This window comes from Perissodus microlepis, chromosome 18 (assembly GCF_051167445.1).
Source record: "Perissodus microlepis isolate ML-2025 ecotype Zambia chromosome 18, ASM5116744v1, whole genome shotgun sequence".
Classification (NCBI taxonomy): domain Eukaryota; kingdom Metazoa; phylum Chordata; class Actinopteri; order Cichliformes; family Cichlidae; genus Perissodus; species Perissodus microlepis.
The window spans coordinates 25,239,170-25,262,673 of NC_140478.1; the positions used below are offsets into that span (position 1 = coordinate 25,239,170).

The 23,504-nt window shown below is 41.5% G+C and overlaps 1 protein-coding gene across 3 annotated transcripts; it reads left to right on the forward strand.

The window, feature by feature from the left end:
* The first annotated feature begins 97 nt into the window (after positions 1-97).
* On the forward strand, positions 98-22,928 carry zzz3 (zinc finger, ZZ-type containing 3). Of its 3 annotated transcripts, none has more exons than XM_084913649.1 (12): positions 98-220; positions 9,149-11,318; positions 15,256-15,394; positions 15,621-15,768; positions 15,871-15,983; positions 16,731-16,802; positions 17,337-17,438; positions 17,835-17,930; positions 18,628-18,777; positions 19,908-20,042; positions 20,467-20,567; positions 21,181-22,928. In XM_084913649.1, the coding sequence occupies exons 2-12, from the start codon at positions 9,214-9,216 to the stop codon at positions 21,323-21,325; spliced, it is 3,306 nt and encodes a 1,101-aa protein (XP_084769775.1). In that variant the 5' UTR covers positions 98-220; positions 9,149-9,213; the 3' UTR covers positions 21,326-22,928. The 3 variants fall into 3 exon arrangements, with proteins under 3 accessions (XP_084769775.1, XP_084769777.1, XP_084769776.1); XM_084913651.1 differs by lacking the exon at positions 98-220 and adding an exon at positions 286-667; XM_084913650.1 differs by lacking the exon at positions 98-220 and adding an exon at positions 695-1,323.
* The last annotated feature ends 576 nt before the right edge of the window (positions 22,929-23,504 follow it).

The window sequence follows — 23,504 nt, forward strand, 5'->3', positions numbered from 1 at the left end:
TTTAATTGTGTCACTCTTAAACTGCATGTTGTTTCTCCTTAAAGTGTCAATAAGCCATAAATTAGGAAATGTTGCAGAGTGAGAGTGAGAGGCACTCTAAAAATGTACAGGATAGTGTTGCATTTTGACGAGAGAGCGCTTGCTGCTCACACACCCCGACTAGTTGACTGGATTGAAAACATGGCTGCGGCCGAGCGTGCAGCAAATTTACGGAAGTGAGGTATGTGTAATTCTTAAGCTACAAAAGCTGTTTAGAAGTGTGCCTCCAGTTCGTTGCTTGTGGTGGAGCAAACGACAGAACCTGAATTTATTAGCCCACTCAAAATGTGTGTGACCGCCATTGCTGGCAGTACACAAATACATCGGCAAAGTTATGCGCGGAACAATCAGCTAGCTCGCCGAGCTAATGCCAGGTTGCTGCGGCTAGCCTCGGCTGCTAGCTGGTTACCAAGTGCTTGGTTGCTAATCATGCTACTTCTCAGTGCTGGACATATAAACCTCGGCGAAAACGTGTTAGCGGCGATTTCTTCCATCTACGTGCTGTCTTATTTGTGGCTTTAACGCCCCTGTCTGATGTCGCGCTAGCTAGCATGTGCTAGGTGTCAGTAATAGAGGGGCTTCATCAGGAATCGCCACGATTCTTCTCTTAACGGGAGAACTAGCACAGGTAACGTTAGCCAACTTGGCTAACTAGTCGAGCACAACAGAAAGAGGGGAAAATGTTCCGTTAGACTGCAGCACACTTGTCCGTTGAGTGTCACAGGGAGCGTGTATAATAATTTATAATTTAATTCTGCTGGTGCCACAGTCTGCGGCTTGGTGTCTCAAGTGTTAATATATATATATATTTTTTTTAATTAACCCCCGAGAGCTAACGGTAAGTTAGTTTTGTATGGTTAGCCCGCTAAACGGCATGCTAGGTCAACTGAGGTCTGCTTGGAAGTTGGAGCATGCTAACGTTTAGCTAATTCGCAATCTCCCTGTGAAATAACTGGGTTGTTTCTGTCCAGACGTGTGGTCGTGAGTTTTAATCGTGAACTTTTTTTTGCTGCAAAAACTAGTCTTCAACTCAGCCGGCTGGCACGTGCTGCTGCTGTTGCTGCGCCCCCGTCCAGTCTCGTCGTCAGTTTAAACAGCATCCTCGTGCCTCCCAACTTCGTGGGCTTGGAGCTCGCGGCAGTTGATTTAGCTGAGATGTAGGGATTTGAGCGATTCTCATCGGAATGTGCACCAGCACCACTTCGCGGATGTTTGGTTGCCAGTAGGCCCAGTGGAAGTGCTGAACTTCAGGTCGGCAGCGGAGACGATGAGCCCAGCAGGACGGTAAAATGGCACAGAGCTCGTTTATTTATCGGAAAACACATGCATCATACCAAACTCTGTTACCCACTTTTAGATTAGCTGGTTTGCTAACAGTTGACTTTGCTTGTGAGTTGCGTGTTTATTATTAGTGCACAGTTTTGGGAGTTTACAGGCTTGCTATCTTAGTGAAAGCAGTGCTTCTTTATGTGATGGCAAATGAGACATCTGTCAAGACAGTGCAGGCAAAAACACCACGTGTTAACATAACTCTACAACCAAACAAGCGTTTTAGAGAGGGGCAGGAAGTGGGTTGATTTGAGAGTACAGTAACACATGGGTCCTCTAATTACATACAATGTCTTTCACACTCAAAATCTTTGCTTATGCTCTGGATATCTGTGAGTACAAATTGATCTCGGCGTGTCAAGATCGGTGACTGTACATTGCAATATGGTGTTAGTACTGTAAATAACACTGTCACACCTTACTGTGGTAAATTGGCAGCTGTGGGTTTAATGGCTGGTGTGTTTCTAGAAAGATCAAGAGATTAATACATCTTATTTCATGGAGAAGAATACATCACAGTCAAATGTTTATATAGGAAGCAAACATGAATCCCAAGCATGTATCCTTGGCTGAGTCTCTCATATACTAGAGAGAGAAAATGCAAATTAACCAAAACAGTGTCTTCTTGTGGCTCTTAGTCTGATATAATGGCTGTAATGCTGGCATGACTTATGAGCAGTTTAGTCACAGAGTGGTTTATTACCAAAAAAAAAAATCTTTTTTTCAGGTGGGTATAAAAAGGTGGGTATAAAAGCTCGAAGCATCCTATAAAAGAGTTTGCTTTTCCTAGACAATCAGGCTAAGAAGTCATATAAAATCGGTTATTAAGTTGATCAGTCGACTCGAGGTTTCACAGTCTAGCCGTGTGTGTATTCACATGAAAGATGCGGCGGCAGCAGCGTCTGACCAGCCGTAAACACGGACAGGTCTGCTGTCAGCACAGCCACTGATTTTTATATTAATAAAGTCTAGCCTAATTGAAGCATGGAAGGAAAGTTGGAAAAATGGTAACCGTGTAAGTTAATAGACACATCAGCATTGTGGCTATGTCATTAACACGTGAGATTCTGACAGATTACTGCATATTCCATTAAATTCTTATTTTAGACATGCAGGAAAGGAAAGTTAAGGAAAGCAGGAAAGTTATACCTTATTTTTACAGCTGCAGCCTCTGTGGCGTTTAATTGTTTAAGAGCAAGTACAAAATAAATAACATAAATTCAAAGTAGGCTCGTCCTTCTCAGATTTTTTTTAAGGTTAATAAGTACAAGTTGGTGTTCTATATCAGGATTATATAATTAAGACTTATAGAACAATAGAATCATTTAACAGTTGTCGCAATGAGGAAAAAAGCATCACTAAAGTTGATTCTGGTAACTTGTATTTCTTATTGATTCTTATCAGGGCTCTTGAAAAACTTAAGACCCTCAGACTATCTTTACCCTGCGGTCTCAGGTTTCTTCCATGAGTGGTGATCCTATTTTCTGTAGGATTTATTTGTCAGTATGTGGCGATTTTATACACGGTCATTTGTAATCTCCATCAAAACCTGCTTCCAAGCAGGTTTGGTCTGCAGCAAAAGTTAACACAATGATGTATCCTGGGGAACGACAGACATTTTAAGCTTTAATATTTTTATATATGGCTGAGTAGCTTAATTTATGAAATATTGCAGAATTTATAGATTTCTGTTTTGGGTAGGTGCTAACAAAACCTCTAAAACAAATGTTAGGAGGTATAGGCTCCACCACGGAAGCAAACACTGCCCATTTGCTTCTTGGGGTGTGTGTAGAAGCTGCAGCTCCACCATAATTTACACCTGTTATAATGACTGTTTTCATCAACCTTTTTACCGAAAAAAGAAGCACTTTTTGGAATGAACCTTATATAATTTTAACCTTGAAATGCATTTTAGCTTGTGCACAATTCTATTTTTAGTTGCAAATGTGTGAAGGTTCAGCTTCACGACTGCTTCACAGTCGTAGCCGCCTTCAGTGTTTTCCTGTGGCACTAACAAGCTCTGCATTCTTTTAATAGCTTCATGTGCTTCCTTTAATATTACACTTTTATATCAGTGACTCCCAATTAGAGCAGGGCAATATGACCAAAAATATTTATCACGATATACATTTGAACATTTGCAATAACGATATAACCGACGATATAATTGACACTAGACAAAATACTTTACAACTCCGCAATTTTATTAGTGCAAAAAAACCCCATCAATGTATTTTCACTTAAACAAGCAGCTGTTTTTTATGTGCATTAAAGTTATATAAAAATGTAACAGTGCAAATGCAAATTCCTTGCTGACAGTTTAACCAAAAGGCATTTCCAGTGGAAACTGGCCGACATATCCTCAGCATAACCATGTATAACATCCACAAAACTTAAGGAGGTTATACACACACAATACGGCAATATTATGTTGAAGCACAGTACGTATCACTCCGCGAGGCTCCTGCCTACGATAGCCGTAATGCTCCGACAATCCATCAAGCGGTGCGGCTTCACAGCTTAGCAAAGTCGTACTAAAACATTTTACAGATTTTCGAGCGCCGTATACATAAAATAGTTTCAAGGTCTGTAAACATAACCAGAATTCATACATAAGGCACACAGGATTATAAGAGGCACTGTCGATTTTCAGAAAATCAAAGGATTGAATTTAAGTGTGCCGTATTTTCCAAAAAACACGGTAATAACGACGGTCCGCTAGCATGCTCTACCAAAAATAGTGCTTTGTTGTGTATCTGACGGATGAAAGCTAAACCAGTTCCACACCACTGAAGTTGCAGCATTTTTACAAACCAGTTCTGGTTCATCCATTTTTATTCAACAATCCGCTTTCACCCTTCTCATTCACTGCCATGCTTTTTCCGCCATGTGCGTATGAAAACAAAGGCACTGCGCATGCAATCGTAGGTGTCTTGTAGTTGCAGATGCTGAAAATGTGTTATCCAGAATGCTGTCATCTGACAGTATACAACTTAAAAGACAACTGGAAGATAGTACAGATGGTATGAAGGCTTGCCTTTTGGTGTGACTTGGTCATAAAATGTTTGAAAGCCACTGTTTTAGACTACAAGGGGAAAATACTGACATTAAGAAAAAAAAGATGGACAATCGAATGTTTGCTTCATCCATTTTGCTGTGATGGAAACACTCAAATGGACCAGCAGCTGACTAATCAGATATATTTACTGGCCCCGGGCCATAGAGCCATTGGTTATGTTGAACCCTGCAACATAAACAATCTGTGAATTTCTGTCTCCTTTAAATCTATTTATATTTGCTAGTTTTTGCAATTACTGATCTAAACTCTTTTTGTATTTTTTGAGAAAGTGTTTCTGGGCAGACTGTTTTCTCTTATGGAGCAGCACATACCTGGGATACTATACCCACAGAACTGACAACATACTTTTTATAAATCACTGTTTCCTGGATAATCAAAAATGCTGTCATAATAAGAAGTGGTGGCATTGTAACGGTGACACCGCCTCTGGTTCAGTAGTCATGTTTGTGTTGTTTTCTGTCTGTGCTGTTTTGTAAATGATCTTTAATGTTCGTTTAATATGTTATATGGTAACATCTTTTAACATTCAAATAATTCTTGCTCTTTTCTGTTTGTTTTTGTTTGCTCTCTCTAAATGCAGTTAGCCTGCTGGGTACTGCAGATGAAAATGAAACAAGCCATCTAAATGTGTCTCATTTGCTCATGTTAATGTCCCTTTTAAATAAAATAAACACACTTTAACTTGCACAGTGTTTATACTTTAGGAAATCACTGTTGTGGCGAGTAGTTTAATGACTGCTAACTACAGGCTCCACAGCCAAGGAGAGTCATGTCATTGAGGATGTTTAATGTTTGTTACTCTAGAACGCCTTTGTCTGTACCCACTCGGTAACAGCTGGGATGGGAAAATACGCAAGTCACTTGATTTTATAACATTCCAGTCATTGCACTTCTGCTAGGCATGTCTGACTGTAGTTTGAACCTGATGTTGGCCAGGCTAGTCAGATTTACAATGTAATGACGACTTTAATTTAATAACTGTGAAATCTGGTACCCGAATGCAACATTGAACTTAATATTAACTATTAAGATAGGCCCTGTGAGTTAAGCCAGGAACGTGTTAATTATTAGGAACGTGGAAGTGTGATCAAATGTTTTATAAAGTTATTCAGCCCAGCTGTAGCACTAATTATTTTTGATGTAGTGATTAGCTTTCCTAGTTTTTGGGAGCAGGTCAGATGAGCCGGCTTAATTAGTTTTGTCGTGTTGAGTCAAAGGGTGAGCGCTCTGTCTGAAAAAAACCTGCTCCTCCTGCTCCCCGTTTTCTGCTTTTCTTTCTCTTTTATTTTATGCATGGACAAATCACATTAGTTTTCTCAGCTGGGCTCTTTAGCAGAGTGTGAGTAATATGTGCATGTGGTAGTGTTCATTTCAGGTGACTATTGTTAGCTCCCTGAAGGAGTATTATCAAAATGTATTTGTAGCCAGAGTAGCCTCTGTGGCTTTGATGGTGCTGTGTTAGCACAGTGCGGGAAAAGGGAGGGACTGTCCGAGTATGGGAGACAAGGAGCTTTTAAATCAGTTTTGACGGAGGTCGGCTCACAGTTTGATGTACTGGGAATTAATGTAAATGAGCACCTCGTCCATGGCGCTAATTGATGCGATTTGTCCCCAAGATATATGGCTACTACTGTTTCCCATCATCTATAAAAGGACATCCAGTGAGATCATACCTTGCTGAATGTCACTTTAATATGACCTCTAACATGTTGTGTTTTTATTGTCCTTGTGGTTAGATTTATTAGTTGGACCATGATGCAGAGGATGTGTCAGCAGCAAGTCTCCTAACTGGAGCAGGAACTTTACAATCTCCCTTTCATTAGCTGCATTTTTCTGTGGGCAATTATAACTTGATTATTAATACTTTGTACTTAGAGTAAGGTATTTATGTATTTGTTTTTTTTTTTAAGTTGTTGATTGTTGAGTTAATTGACTTATTTTGTTTTAATAACTTTGTAAGACAACATAATCTAGTGTAAACTGTTTTTGTAATTACAATTTGAAAGCTCCTTCGTTTTTTTTTTCAATGCTTCCATGACTTTTGTTATATATATATGAGAGAGAAATTGTATTAATTTGTTTCCATGATCTTTATGCAATATGCTGCATAAAAAAAAATAATGCTGAGAGAAACAAGAACTAGCTGTCTATATGTGTGAATTTATTAGAGATGCAGTGATCCAGTTTTTTGTATTACTGATTTAATAGCGATACTTTGGCTTTGGGTCTCTGCTGATACCAGTGTTAAATTAAAACGATGTCCTGCCTGAGGAAGAGGCTGGGAATCATTCTTTATGTTTAATATAACATCAGGCTCGACTCAACCATTATTTTCCTAACTCCCTAATAGTGGCACTAGTTTCTCCTTTTCCCTCCTCATGTTGCAATCACCTGTGAAAAAACAGTGGTTGGAGACTGCAGCATGACCAAAATTATTGCAGCTGTGTGCAATGATCTTGCTGCTGTGGAATTGCTTCAAAGGTGATGATGACGTCTGCAACCACTCACAGTTGATTGCCGTCTTCGAAGCAACTTTACTCAATCAAAATGATGATAAAAGAGCAACAAGATGGATTTGGTCTGCTATAAGTTTGCGAATCAATTGGGTCAAGTTAGCATTTACATGAAATCTGTTTGAGACAATACAACAGTTCACTGTGATAAATTGGTGAAAATAGCAAATCCGTTGCCATCTATATACAGAGAAATTCACATAAAAAATCATCCAGAATCTCATAGATTTAAAACACGTTAATAAATACCTCTACAAATTGTGACATAGTTGCTGTGGGATGGCAATTTAACTGCAAAATGATATCGGTGATTGGCAGTCTTGCTTTTATATAGGGATACTATCAGACTACAACCAGTTAAGTTTTGCCCATCAGTGCAGACTGACTCAGACTGATTGCAATGTGTTGGCAATCTGTCTGTATTTATGAACTGTATGACAGTCTGTTAGGGTCCATGTGAAATTTGGTAATTTACATTATAATGCACCAACTATCCATGTGCACCAGGTGGTGAACTTGGAAGAAGGATTACAGGAATGAATACTTGGCTGTCGGGTCTCCAGTTTTCCGTGTCTGCACTGTAGTCTGTTTGAGAGTGATTGCAGTCAGTGAGAGTCAGACGACAATTTGTTTGGAGATAGGTTACCTTTGTAATCGACTTGCAGCCATAAGGGATTGCCTAGAGCTTAAGGTTCAGTCTCTGGGTGACCAGTTGGTTGCCGCAGCTACTTGCAGTCCGACAGCAAAAAGATTTTTTTCATTGCAGTCACCAGATAATCAGGGGCTGAATGTTAGATTAAAAAAAACCACTTTTACGTAGAAAAAGTGCTTGTACAAATGTGCGTAACTGGGTGTATAAGCGCTTTGAGTGCTCAAGTAGAGTAGAAAAGCACTGTATAAGAACCAGCTCATTTACCATTTAGTTGCAGATGAGTTGCTATTGTATTTTCAATACAGTGCGGGTCAGCCATCACCCACACAAATGGATCACATCAGAGAGAGGTGAAGAGAAATATTAAGATGATTTGAGACTTTTTCTTGTATATGGAGAAAAAATATGGGTAGACTTTAGGAAGACACTTTGCCTGATGTGTAATATTACATGTGTAATAACTAGCTACTAACGGTACTATGAACTATGTATTTGTGGTACTGCTTTTCAGTGGTTTAGGTCTTACCTGGTTGAGAGAACGTTTTGTGCAAGTCCTTTGGATTTCAGATCATCCTCAGCTTTAGTTTCATGTGGGGTACCACAGGGATTAATACTTTGACCTCTGCTTTTCTCCCTATATCTCATCCCCCCTTTACTCTATTTTTAAAAGGCACAAAATGGCTTTCCATTTATATGCAGATGATGGTTTATATGTAGAATTTTTTGTTCCCAGAGGATTTTAATTTTTGTATGTTGTGATAACTTTTGGAAGGATAGCAGCCTGTTGGCACACCTGTTATGAAGAGATAAATGGCCTGCAGTGTATGATGACAAAACAGTGTCTGCAGTGTTATCTCTGTTGAATTGGATGTGAGAATTATAGTGTCAGAAATCAGTCAACCTTTAAACTACATTTATTTTACTTGGGACAAAACCCAGAAATGCCTGCAAGGAGGAAATAAATATTCCCTCGCTGTAACAGACATACACAATCTGTGTGATGGCTTTTTTTTTTTTTTTTAAATGCCTTGTTTCTGTGCTTGTGGTCTTTTCATATCTTAAAATGCTTGCTGGGCTGTAGTCACATACAGATGAGCCTCAAAGCTGTGCCATTTGAGGCGTGTGTACAGACTGATTGATCATTTAGGCACAAAGGAACATCTGACATGATTGTTTCCTTGTGCGAGTGTAAGATCTCCCCCCCTTTTGAATTTATTCCCTGTGTACTGACCTGGTATAAGACATCTAGATTTGCCTGTGGACAGAAGGTGTTGCTTAGCTACAATGACAGAATAAATCAATACCCCTCTGGTGTGAGCAATGACCCGAGTGGTATTTAACAAAGGCCTTCTGGTACATGCTTCTGTTTGAAACACCACAGGGTACTGTTCATGCATTCATTTTTAGCATGCAAGTCCAGTGAAACCAGTCAAACTGAAAACTGTGATGTTAATGCAACAGTGAGCTGCATATGTTTATAGCTTTCAGTTGTTATATTGACATTTAAGTGCAAGTTTCTCCATGTGTATCTTGCAGGTGCCCGCATTTGGCTGCAGAGGAGAGAGCACCAAGATGAGGAGACTGTAGGCACTCGCCATAGTATGGCCGCATCCCGTTCCTCGCGCGTCACAAGGTCATCAGTGGGGCTCAATGGATTGGATGAGAACTTTTGTGGTCGAACCCTCAGGAACCGCAGCATCGCCCAGCCAGAGGAGACCTCAGTGTCTCCATTGCCAAGGGCCCGTTCACCCAAGAAGAAGCAGGACAACAAACAGGACACCAAGCAGGAATCGAAGCATGACGCCAAGCAGGAGTCGAAGCAGGACAACAAGCAGGACACCAAGCAGGAGTCGAAGCAGGACAACAAGCAGGACACCAAGCAGGAATCGAAGCATGACGCCAAGCAGGAGTCGAAGCAGGACAACAAACAGGACACCAAGCCAGAGTCGAAGCAGGACAACAAACAGGACACCAAGCCGGAGTCGAAGCAGGACGTCACACAGGACGTCAAGCCGGAGTCGAAGCAGGACAATAAACAGGACACCAAGCTGGAGTCGAAGCAGGACGTCACACAGGATGTCAAGCCGGAGTCCAAGCAGGTTCCCAGACAGGATACCAAGCCGGAGTCCAAGCAGGTCGCCAAACAGGACGTCAAGCCAGAGTCGAAGCAGGTCACCAAACAGGACGTCAAGCCGGAATCAAAAAACGAGACAAAACAGGAGTCAAACCAAGACTTTAAGCAGGAGTCAAAGCAGGATGCTAAACAGGAGACAAAGCATGATGAGACACCGGACACTTATTCGCAGGATGGCCAACAACAGGCCTTGTTGCAGGGAAATGTAACTCACTCTGATGCTTCTCTGGTAGAGGCCGATCAATGGACCAGTTCCAGGAAGCGAGGCCAGTCATGTTTAGAAAAAGACATTAGCCCTGAAAAGTCAGAGAACTGTGATGGAGGGAACGGGGCGCGGGATGCCTCTCCTCAAATTAAAAGGGCCAAGCGATACTCTCACTCTGGAGAGTCTCAGGGACAGGAGAAGGACCCTGAGCTTGTGAAACCCGAAAGTCCTGACTCAGTCCCAGAGCTTAGCAAGGACAACAGTTGTGAGGAATTACCCAGCCAGAACTTTGCTAACACAGTTCCTGCCTCACCTATCCTCAGTAAACAGGAAGGTGAGCTCACAGGGGACGATGCAGAGGATGGTCATGTGGAGTGTGATGGGGCCTCTCAGTTCCAAAATGCCCACAAAGCTTCTAATGGACTCAGAGAAAATAACACAGAGGAATCAAACACGCTTGGTGAAAAGTCTAGTTCAAATCCCACCCCTGATACTAATTTCTCGTCACTGCTCAACGGCAGTCAGACAGGGACTCCCTCATCCCCTGATCCCGCTGTGCCTTGTAGAAACTCTGTCCCTGGGCATATGGAGGTTTCTGGCTCAGGAGAATTGCCATCCTCATCTGCACCAACATCTGAGGGCGTTCTGGATGATTCTGTCCCTGAGTTGATAGTGGCCAAGGAGCAGGAAGTGGAGGAGATGGAGGTTGACGTAGTAGGTGACTCGTTCTGTCTGGCTCATGAGGAGCAGGTGATGGATAGCGAGAGCGACACGAATGGACGGCTGCTGACACCAGTGCAGGAATCTGTTGCCTCCACCTCCTTCTCCACCACTAATATGAACAGTAGTCCAATCCACAACAACAACAGCAACTCAGGAGAAACCACATCCCCACTAACAACACCCCCTTCCCCCACAGAGCCAGAGTGCAACCCTTCTATTTCCAGCACATCCACCTCTTTCACAGAGCTCTACGAACACAGATACACTCGGCGGACTTCACCCAGAAGGGCTGTGTCCAGTGGCAAAGCTTGCTCCTCCAAGCCCAGCTCTCCTCCCAGAGACAATGGTCCCTTGAGGGAAGAGGGGGAGGTGGTGGTTGGGCTGGAGGAGGAGGACTGCCCTATGGTGGAGGAGCCAGCTCCCTCAGACTCTATTGGCCACTCCAATGAGGAGCCGGTGTCTGGGGATCCTGGGGACAGGGCAGGTGGTGAGGATGGTGGATTTATAGAGGGGAAAGAGGCCGAACACAGCAAGGAGTTGACACAAAGCCAGGCTGCAGAGGAGGAGGAGGAGGAGGAGGAGGAAGAGGAGCCAGACGTGTATTACTTCGAGTCGGACCACTTGGCTCTTAAACACAACAAAGAGTATGTGGGAGCTCCCCTGTGGATTGTGCTCTCTTAATCTGTAGTTGATGTAGCTCTTGCAAATGTTTATCAATATATTTTTGATCAACCAGCGATGCATTTGAAGTACTGAGGGTTTTTCTTTTCCAAGATTATTCTAATGTTTTTAATGCTTCAGCATTTTTAAGTTTATATACAAATGATATGACAACTGTTTTTGGATTTTGACTCTTTAAAGTGAAGTGACCCTATGACCTTTCCTTATTGAAAACCTCTAACTCCCTGGCTTGTTACATTTGAGGTCTGAATAGGTAAAACATTTCACTATTTAGTTTGTTTGGTTTTTTTAAAAGGCAAAGATTTGACAAGTAGAGCAATATTTTTCTTCCTTTTCTGTTAATGATTTCAATAACCCTTCGTTTCTCCTTCAAGGATGAATAATTAACCTTTGCCTGGCTAGGGTAACTTGTACTTGTGTTATCACATAGGGTAAAGGATCCAATCAGAACATGTAACTGAACCCTATACCATGATGTGAATTAACAGTCAGAAAAAGAGCAGGGTGGTTACTATATATCTCGAATTACAAATATGCTTTGTAGTCATCAAAAAACAAACAAACAAACAAAAAAATAAATAAAGAACAGTTAGGTAAAAAGGCTAAATGGATAAAAATGGTCCCGATTAGAGCAGGGCGATATGACCAAAAATATTTATCACAATATACATTTGAAAATTTACGATAACGATATAACTGGCGATGTAATTGACACTAGACAAAATACTTTACAACTCCACAACTTTATTAGTGCAAAAAACCCATCAATGTATTTTCACTTAAACAAGCAGCTGTTTTTTTATGTGCATTAAAGTTATATAAAAATGTAACAGTGCAAATGCAAATTCCTTGCTGACAGTTTAACCAAAAGGCATTTCCAGTGGAAACTGGCCGACATATCCTCAGCATAACCATGTATAATATCCACAAAACTTAAAAAGAGGTTATACACACACAATACGGTAATATTATGTTGAAGCACAGTACGTATCACTCCGCGAGGCTCCTGACTACGATACCCGTAATGCTCCAACAATCCATCAAGCGGTGTGGGTTCGTAGCTTAGCAAAGTCGTACTAAAACATTTGACAGATTTTCGAGCGCTGTGTACATTTCAAGGCCTGTAAACACAACCAGAATTCATACATAAGGCACACGGGATTATAAGGGGCACGGTCGATTTTCAGAAAAATCAAAGGATTGATTTTAAGTGTGCCGTATTTTCCAAAAAACACGTTAATAACGACAGCCCGCTTGCATGCTCTAGCAAAAATAGTGCTTTGTTGTGTATCTGATGGACGAAAGCCAAACCAGTTCCACACCACTGAAGTTGCAGCATTTTTACAAACCAATTCTGGTTCATCTGTTTCATTCAACGATCCGCTTTCGCCCTTCTCATTCTGCGTCGCTGCCATGCTTTTTCTGCCATGTGCGTATGAAAACAAAGGCACTGCGCATGCACGTTTAACCCATATTCTATCGCGATATTTCATTTTCTTATCGTTGCCCAACATTATACCGGTATTACCATGAACTGTATGATATGGCCCAGCCCTAGTCCCGATTCTCAGCAGTATTCACAATGTAGGCCCTGTTCAACTATAGAGGAGCTTGTTCAAGTCTGTATGAAATATATAAGAATATAGCAGGGCAGTGTATCTCACCTATTTCTGGCTTGAGGTTTTTATCACTCTTACACAAGATATGTACAAAATACATATAAACATTGTATAGATAAGCCTAGATCTTGTACTGCAGTAATGTATGGAAACACCAAAGAGGAGCCTCTGAGTGCAAAAGGGCCAAACATAGTCAGTGACAAACAGCTCAGAAATTGTACTATAGTGCAATAAAGATGAATACACCCACAGACGTCTGTGTGAAGATCCTGGTTGCATCACACGTTAGAATGGAGAGAGTTTAAAAAACAAACAAACAATACATTGTAAATATAATGAAAAGAAAACATTGAGCAGTCTTTTTGGAAAGCAGATTACAAGTCTGCTTTCAAGCTTACAAGCTGAATTACTGTTGAAGCTCGTGGGTTTTTGCACCACCAACTCGCAGACAGAATGCTTAAATATGTCCACCAGTAATTGCGGGAACGTCTAACTATAGCTCCCGCCTTAATGTTTAGGTTTCCCATGTTTCAGCAGTTAATTTCCACCTTCAATCTGGGACTGTTATTCTGTGAATTAACTGCCTCTTGTCACTCTTCCAAAGCCCGAGGAGATTGTAAAATTACTATGCTGATTGCTTCTTGTCATCTCTTCTCTCGGTACGTTGAGCTGTTTCTTAGAGAAAGGATTTCTCAGTGTTGATCTTTGTTTGTGGTTTTCTTTTTCTTTTTTTTGTTATTTGTTATTTGTCCTGAAAGATGAGATGTTTATGTTGGTGGACACGTCCCATGCCGCGCTCAGTCAGGCTCTGCTAACTGCGCTGTGGCAGGTCGTCTGATTTGCTGTACATCTTCACAGGAGGAGGAGGAGGGGTAGAGGAGGACTTTGAGACATAATCGGCTGGGGTTCTTTTGTCTTTGAAAACTTAATATCCGTAAATGTTTCATATTCGGATAGTGGCTTAGAATAAGATTTCACTGCTCTTGTATTACCTGATAATTTGATCAAGTTTCGGTGCCATGCCAAGGTTTGGTTGTGCTGAGTAAGGAGAATTTCAAAGCCTCCGATCAATGCAGCCAGGAGTCATTTTTAGGAAGGCATGACGAGGCACTTTGGAGTTGCTGAACGTGGAGAATTGGCACAAATTTGATTCATACATCTTATATTTGCACCAGTTTTGTGGATTTTGACGAATGTCTCTGTCCTAAACATATTAAGTAGATCCCTGTTCTCAATTATCAGACATTAACATTGCACTAATATTGTACAGGCCAGCTTTTCTTTGGCAGTGATGTTTGTCAGTGGACCTCGGGCCCAGTAGGTGGCAATGGAACACCAGACTTGTCTCTGGACACTTGGAGAGTGTCCAGAGTGGTGAGAAGCAGAGCCAAGTCTCCCTCAAAATGGATCTTCTCACTGCTTTCTTTTGCAGATTTTTTTTTTTTTTTCCTATATATATATTTTTTTAATACATTGAATCACAGTCGCTTAGTATCACAGAAAGTAGTTTTGGTGCCACTAATGCATAGACAGACTGAATTTTCATCGATGCATAGATCAAGTGGATGCTGTACAAGCCAAGAAGCCCAACACAACTTTAAACAAAGCTGACTTCTGTCGTAGAAATTGTGTCCTGTGCATTGATTTTCATTCATGTTGTGTTAGTAGAGATTGATCCACTCTGCTCCACTGAGCACCTGCATTACTTTATAGCTGTGTAGGATGCTGTCACGTTCCTGTCAATTCCTGGGGCTCTGCTCGCTCTGTAAGGGCTTTGAGTCACTAGCACAATTAGTCATTGACAGCTCAGTTTGCAGTTCTCCCATTGCCCCAGAGAGTGTGAGAGTAAAGGTCACTCAAGGCTCCTGAAGTGCTTCAAAACCCAAATGTTTGTCATGCACAGGTTTTGATACCTGGTCTGAAATCTGAGAGATGTGCAGTTAGAGTCCCTAATGGGCTTCATTAGATCAGTAACTCTACACTTGTTAGGCTTTTACTATAGCATCTGGTTTAAGAAGATGCATAGTCTCCAGCCACTGTGGTGATAATCACATAGATGGAGTCAGTAATACCGTTTATATTTTCTTTGCAGAATAGGTTGGAACTTTTTGAAAATGGGTCATGTTTTGTGCAACTGTTTAGGTTCTCAGCAACATTGTTGAATTATGCATGGTGTGTGGTCTAAAAGTTTGATGCACTGCAGCATTGCAAGTGTCAGGTTAAATAATGTAAGCAGTGTCTTCCTTCTACTCTTGTCTAACCTTGCTCCCCACTGTGTCAGTTATCAGAGACTGCTGCAGACTATTGGAGTTCTCGAGGCTCAGCGCACGCAGGCCATCCTGGACCTTGAAACATTGGCGCGCCATCAGAGAGAGGCGCTTGCCGATCCCATCAGCTTTGTGGAACAGCTGCAAAAACGGGTAACAATGCCTTTGGTGCAGCTAAGTGCTGTGCACAAAGCCTGGAAGTGCACAGCAGAAAAGTAGCAGATTCAAGTGTATAAAGCATTCCCAGTAGAGTTTTGGGTTTTTTTTGGGGGGGGGGGGACTATAGTGGATGTCTTTTCCTCTCCTGTTGTGATGTGCTTTAGTAAAACTAGGCTAAAGATTCAACTTGACTTTGGCCCTTGATTTGTGCGATTCTCAGGTGAATCTAGGCTTGCCGTGTCCTCAGCATGTTGTCCAGCTTCCTGACATTGCCTGGGAACAGTACACCTCAGGCCTCGGGGATTTTGAAAGAGAATTCTGCGACAAGAAACGGAAAACCAGGCGGCTGAAGTTGATCTTTGACAAAGGCATGTGTGAATGACTTGAGCTGTTAATAGATTGATTATCAAGTGTATGTGCATTTTTTTTCTTTCTTGTTGTCAAAGGAAACATCTGTTCTCCCTATCCAGGTTTGCCTCTTCGACCAAAAAGTCCCGTTGAGCCCAAGAAGGAAGGTGAATCCTCCACAATGTACTCCCCTCTACCCACAAGTGACGCGCCCGAGAACGGCAGGCAAACGCAGGTACACCTCAGTGTCCTTACTAAAAGATTCTGCACAACACTCACAAGGTGCTGCCATCACAGCTGCAGTTATCTCCCAGTATATCATTAGTGCAGGTTCTGTGACATCAGTTTCTAAGAGTCGGAGCTGGTGAGTCACTGATCTCCTGCAGGTCACCCTACAAATCGTCACGTTATTTTACACCTCCTCCAACCTCATCTCCATTATTCTTACTTCTTGGCAGAGTTAAACATGCAGCGCATGTGAGCACAAAGGATGGTATCTATGGAAACATGAGGAGCACACCTCTCCCCCACTCCTCTGATTAAGTCTTATTCTTAGCCTCTGTTTTGTGTGTGCGTGCGTGCGTGTGTGTGTTTTCCCACATGGTATCGGCAGCAAGGTTTCACTTTTAATTGATTGCTGGGATTAGACGTGGCAAAGCACTTAGCACTAAGAAAACAACTCCTTGATTATTTCTGTTGCTCTCCCTGTTTGTTTTGTGCAGACACATTAGCATTTTCTCAGACTACACTCTCTGAATCCTAACAGGATTTTGTTTGTCACTCAAAAGAGTTGGTGTTTTTCTGCATCCTCCCGATGACACATCTCAAGTCACATCTGACAGCCAGGCTTTCTCTGTCAAACTGACTGACTCAGCGTGCCAGGCAGTTCATATGTAAAGAGCTCTTCAAATGGTGGTGTGCCCATTATTTTTTGTCTTGTGTCAGTCTTCTAACATGGCTGCCACTTGTTGTGCTTTGACAGATGATCAGGGGGAGGATTTGTCATCCAAATAAACCCGACACATTTAACCAGCTGTGGACTGTGGAAGAACAGGTAGGTAGCAAGAGTGTAAGAGCTTGTATGTTCTGTAGCACGCTGCCACAATTTGTCATAAGAGTGGTTTAGATTGTTATAGGTTGATCGTCATAAAACTGGATGTTTGCAAGTAAAATAGAAATCTAACATAATTCAGAAAATAAATACTTAAGACCTGTTTAAAACTGGTACAGCGCTATTAATACGTCTTAATTTATGCACTTTATGTCGCCAAGTGCTTGCTCAAAGGGGATTATTCGATTGTTGGGGCTTTCTCTGTATTATTGTAGGACTTCATCATAAAATATAAAGCACCCTCAGGTGTCTGCTGTTGTGATTTGGCACTATGTAAATAAAATTGAATTGAATAGATTTAATTTAGATTTACCATGATTAGGTGATCAGTTCTATGTATTTTTCATTTATCCCCTCTAATGAAAAACGCCCCACCAAATAAAGAAAACATGATTTTTGTCAACACCTCTGTTAGATTTATTAAACATTAAAGAATGAAGCAATAATTTTAACCTGATGTTTTGTGTGTTTTGATAGAAAAAACTGGAGCAGCTTCTTGTTAAATTCCCACCTGAGGAAGTCGAATCCAGAAGATGGCAGAAGATTGCTGATGAGTTGGGCAATCGAACAGCAAAACAGGTGACGAAGAAAATGAGGATCAACTTCAATTAAGTTACATTTTATAGCAGCTTAGTTTAGAATATTTGGTTTCTTTACACATCTGCAGATGTATGCACCGAAAGATTTGATCTCATAGAAGCTCAAAAAAGCATCTTTCCTTTTATTTTTATTGTCCTGTTGTGACTTTGAAATTGCAAAAAACAAACTGTTAAATTGAAAAAGTGTACGCTTGTCAGTGGTAAAAGGCAGGCTGACTTGTATGTTAACTGCACCCCCTACAAGTACCTGGATATTGTGTGTGGGTGTGGGTGTGTGTGTGTGTGGGTGAGAGAGAGAGAGAGCTCATTTGCTTCAAGCAGCTGCTCCTCAGTTGGAAATGATTAACAGAGCCATCTCCCTTTTAAAACCTTCCAGGTTGCCAGTAGGGTTCAAAAGTACTTCATCAAACTGACAAAAGCTGGTATCCCTGTGCCTGGAAGAACACCCAACCTGTGCATGTACACTAAAAAGGTAACTCAATTACTACCCCCCTCCCCCCCCTCATAGCCATACTGAATAAGTAATCTCATTGAAAGTAATGGTTTTGCCTTTGAATATTAAAGTTTATGCTGGGTAACTAATTCATTGTTGTCATATCAACTTTCAGTTAAATGGTATTTTAATGATAAGAATGGGAGTTTGTGTGGCGCTCGCTGGAGACTGGATTAAACTCTGTGCCTGCTGGCAAAGATATGAACAGGGTGATAAAACGTGATGTTGAAAACGAAGCTTTTTATTGCTCTCAAGTGGACAAATAATGCAATGTCATCCATTTCGTGTTTGCCTCAAACATCTCTTCTGTGCTGCAGTCCCTCTGTACTTTTCAGCCACCGTATGCTGACATCACTGTAGATGTGCTGACAGTATCAACAAAGATTGTGTCTTCATTTTTTTTTGCCATTTAGTAAAGCTTTTCTTTGTCTTGTGTTACAGCTGTTGTTTTCCATTTAAATTGGACATTATGATTACATTTGATTATATCTGGTTTTGAATGAACTACCACACCAAGACTATAACCACCAGGGATGCGTTTTATAATAGTATAATACTAATTTCATTCATATTGCACAACCCTGTAGTTTAGAGACAACAAACATACTTAATTTGTTAACTGCTAGTTATATTTGCCTTGTTTACGCTCTTCTAACTAACCCTATTTATTCTCCAGGCATCCAGCAAGCGGCAGCATCACCTTAACAAACACCTGTACCGGCCGTCCACCTTCCTGACCTCCTATGAGCCTCCAGTCTACATGGATGAAGATGATGAACGCTCAGCATATTACAACAGTGTGCAGGACCCTTCGGCTGATGATTCGGTCAGTCTTTTGTCTTTCAGTGTTTTTTCTTCTTTCAAAGGTTTATTGTCTTTCTTTCTTTCTTTCTTGTGACTTATCATGTTTTCACTGATTCTTCCCATTTTATTTGTCACTTTACTGCATAATGAACCTCATGACTCCTCCTCTTTTCTGTCTGTGTACAGTCTTACCCTCTTCCTTCTCATGTAAGCAGTGACCTGTAGGATAAAGACTGCTAAAAGCATGTGTTACGGGCTTTTGGGAATTTGTTTCTATACCTGAATAGTTCATTTAAAGCGATTTTAAATAAAATTACTGCACCTGTGTTCCTCTTCTGCTCTCGTGCGTATGCTTTTTTTAGAGACTGTTCTTTTTAGCTCCACTTTAGCACATTTGAGTGAAGGGAAGCATTTAGCTCTTGATTTTTACTCTAATCACGGCTGCTTGTTCTGTTTAAAAATGCCTAAATCAGAGCAGGGGACCTGACCAGACTTTCCTTTCGTTCTGTTTGAACTGCGCGACTCCTGGTGCTCGCCATTATCCAGGAGCTGACATTTCTTTCTCTTGCCTTTGATGGCAGTAACCTTTTAGTGAAACCAGGTCGCTGCAGCCTGCTGAGTACACAGGCTACCGTCTCCATCAGCGCGTTAACGAAACCTCTGACACCACCGGTATGGAGTGAAGTCAAAAAGGTGTTGCCAGCGTGGGTCACAGTAATTTCTCACTTCACCAGGTTGTCTTTTATTTTGGTCGCATTTGCAGGAAGATTGAAAGTCTGCTGAAGGAAAGTGCATCGGCAGCCTAACTGGACTCACAAAGCTGTTCCTTGTCAAAACATAGAAGTGTGATGCTTTTGTTGTAAAATAAAATGCTGCATTTTGTTTTCTTTATTCTTTTCTTCATACAAATAGCTGGAGGTAGCTGTGTCTTTGTAAAGGACACCATGTTTTTCACTCTTGTTCTTTAGGCTGAAAGACAGTATGTACTCTCTTATCGATACGTTGCTTGTGTCCAGCTAAAATTAGACTGATCGCTGTAAATAAGTCTGCAGGGTAAAAAGCATCTAGATTAGGTCCTTGGAGTTGTTGAGGAAATATTATGTACGTGGTTTTCCTGATGACTGTCAAACAACATCCTGTTTGTCTGAACAGGATGAAGAGAGCGTACCTGTGGAGCTGAGAAGTTTGCCAGAATACAAAGAGCTTTTACAGCTGAAACGTCTGAAAAAACAGAAGCTCCAGGAGATCCAGGAGGATAAGACTGAGATCCGGCACATAGGCTATAAGGTAAAGACTGCGCGGTGATGACATTAAGATCAGGAATCTGCATATACATGTTCCCTCAAAATGTTATGCATTTAAGTCGCACCCTGAGGTGGAAAAAAATTCAAGTTGGCGGCAGAGGAAATATTTATTTTTTAATGTGTTGTCATAAGACGATAAATAAACTGTAAAAACTATATTTTAACAGGTCCCAATAGAACTACTGGAGGCTGTGAAATATTGGAAGTAGTTCCGCCTTAAGCTGCAAAGCTTTAAAATGAACTTAAAAAATGTGCACATTTTAATGGCATTGTTGAATAATAATTCTTTTAATTACTCCAAGGCCTTCAGAAACAAGTTTGTAGTGTAGAGAAGGTGTTAATATGTTCATACTTTTGTGGGAGTGTGTTCTGTGGACGATGAATATGTTTGTGTTTGTTTTGTGCAGTGTGACGTCTGTGGTATGGAGCCCATCCTGGGTGTGCGGTGGCACTGTCAGGACTGTCCGCCTGACAACTCTGTTGACTTCTGCTCCAACTGCTCCGACTGGTCAGCTCCACTTCCTTTATTACCAAACAGTCATACACAGTGCTGGTCGCTTTGCACCATGATGAAAATATTGCTGACATTTTAACACATTTAACATGGTGGAAATGAAAACACAGGATGTTTTGCATTTGTTTGTGGTATGCCATTCACTAAATAACATTCATCCCCCCACTAAAAGCTAGTTTAAACTGAACCCCATTTTTGTTTCATTTTTTAAGGGTTTCCACAGAACATTTTTAGGTTCCTGCAGTCATCATTGACTTTGCATGTTTTTCATTTTGTACACTACAAGTTAATCTCAGAGTACAACACGTGATTTACCTGTCTGATGGCGTGTAGTTACCATAGATGGTAGATGGAACGCAAGATGGCTGTAGTTCGTGGGTCTAAAAAAGAAAGACAGTACTGAAGTGCCTTAAACGTGCATTTCTTTAAATATCTACTGCCACAGTGGCAGTGTAGTTATAAAAAGGCTTCCAGTTCTATATAAATCTATGGGGAAACGGCCCTCAGTGAAAATTTTCCAGTGTGAGACCCAATATGTCAAAGTAAATGTACTTGCTGGTAAATTGCTTATATGTGGTTCTTACAGTATCCTTTCCTTATCTTCCAGCTTGTTCAAGACTGAGACCCACAAGCCTAACCACCACCTGGAGCCAGTGTACCAGGCAGAAACCTTCCTGGACCGGGACTACTGCCTGCCGCAGAGCACAGGTTACAACTACCTGGACCCCAATTACTTCCCAGCCAACAGATGACAGGGTCCCAGGCACCCCTAGCTCCAGGCTCTCTCCACATATCCCACAGGCCACTCTGTGCATGGCTCCATCCTTCAAGTCCAAGATAACCGCTTAACCCGCCGCCAGGCAGGAAGGCCATTAGGCAGGCAGACAGCCGGGGTCCTCAGAGCAGACCAGTGCTGCTGGTGGGGGGGCTGTTGGTAACTGACCTCCCTGACTTGAGCAAAGGGTGGCCATGACGGTTCCTCAATAAATATTTCAAAAAGAAAAAAAAAGAAAAGGGGGGGGGAAGCCCTGCTCAACCTCAGCCAGGTTATTCAACGGATCCGTGATTTGAAAATGATACACTATTTTTAAAAACAAACAAAAAAAGAAAATAGAAGGCACACGACATTCCCGAGCTCCGTGACTCCAGCAGGGCTGTCCTGTATCCCTGTTTCTCCCCCCCCCCCCCATCGCCCTCCAGTTACCTCCCTGTGCTGCTTCAAAACTGGAGAATTGATGATCAGTCTGGTGAAGCGCCACCTAATGGTGATGGGTGGCCAACCAGCACGTCATAGTGGACTGTGAAGTCATCAACTGAGATACACATAGGTGGTTTTATGCGTGTATGTGGTCTCTGTGTTATGCAAGAGTGAAAATGTTCTAGCTAGGTATCCGTAGATTGAGTATTTATGAGCCGCGGTGTCCTCAGCAGACGTCTGGGGTGCTGCAGGTGAAGTTCAGCAGACACTGTGGTTGAAGCCAGTGGTTTTTTTTGTTTTTGTTTTTGTTTTCATTTGTTTTCTTCTTTTTTTTCCAGGCTGCAGATCCACATTTTGTTCTGCAGACAAATCTGTATGTGTTAAAACGGATCGAGCTCCCATGTTTCAGCATGGAGCCATCACGACCACTGTCACACAAACGCTGCTCTCTACACCCCTTCACCTCTCAAACACACACAGATAACAAACTTTCATCTGTTTCCCTTTCCTTTGCTCTCTCCACTAAAACATGTCTAACAAGAAGCACTACAGCACGGAGAGCAAACGTTTCCGAAGGCAGGCGTATGAACGGAAAATACACAAGACTGCGTTTTTGTTTTCTTCTTTTTCCGCCCCCAGTGTGTGCCGTTGTTGATCATGTTGAGTGTACAAGTGTATGGTGAAAAGTAGCCAGCGCTAGATGCTGTGTGCCATTTTTAAGAGAAAAAAAAGAGGCTGTTGTTTTGGCGGGGGGGAGGGACCTTTAACCTGGCCACAACTTCTCCCTTCCTGCGTGGCTCCGTTGACCCACACTGTCCTACTTTATTGATCCAGTCATCATGGCTCTAGATCTTTAATTTTGCAGTCCACCTTAAAGGTCCATTTAAAAGATTGTATTTTTATTAATCTATTTAAAAAAAGATAAATAATTGAGGTAGTGGTTGGTGCACCACAGTGGAGCAACCCACACAATTTTATACACATAGATTTTGTTGTGCTTGAGTAGACACCATTTTGTATGGTTTTTGTCTCTTTCCCTCACCCCCTTTGCCCTGCTTCAATATCTGTGTATAACAGTCTGTTCTTATGTAAAAAAATAAAATAATAATGTTAAAAAATGCTAGGAGAACTGTGGAAATAAAAGTATGTGAAAATAAGTTTTTCTATATCCGTGTTTCCTCTGTTATCAGCCATCAAAGTCACCCTGAGTTTGGCTCAGCAGGATTAATCTGTGTTTTTCTCAGTTTTATATCAAACCCTGAACCCTGGCAAACTGGTAGCAAATTCTTCACATCATTTTTAGGAATTAAGTAATTGATTTTGACTCTGCTAGAATAGCAACACAACCTTAAACCCAGCTTTCTTCTGAAACAGCTGTTTTGAACACCGGGTGGGTGTGGCTTCTGTGCTTGGGATCACACAGAACCAAGAGTAGATGAACTAGCCTGAATCCTGAGCGTTTTGATAAGTCAAAGGGACCCTCAGGAGGGCTTGAATTTTAGCTGGCTTATAAAGTGGTGAGTACAGTTCTAACAAATGAGGAAAAGAAGTTATGAGTAAAAATATGGATGGATAGATAATCACCCAAGAAGGAAAAAAGCGCAATAAAAAGCTCAAAATGATGTGTATTAAAATTCTAGATTATAACTGTCACATTAAGTGGGGTTGGATGCAATTTTAATATTGGCCATAATGAGGCAGTCCTGTCATTGATGCTGAGTAATTGAGTCTCT

Bases quoted from the DNA above. Each gene is read 5' to 3' on its own strand.
- zzz3 (XM_084913649.1), top strand. From the start codon at position 9,214: ATGGCCGCATCCCGTTCCTCGCGCGTCACAAGGTCATCAGTGGGGCTC. The intron at 17,931-18,627 runs GTAACTCAATTA...TTTATTCTCCAG, and splicing joins TGTGCATGTACACTAAAAAG to GCATCCAGCAAGCGGCAGCA. The intron at 20,568-21,180 runs GTCAGCTCCACT...CTTATCTTCCAG, and splicing joins TGCTCCAACTGCTCCGACTG to CTTGTTCAAGACTGAGACCC.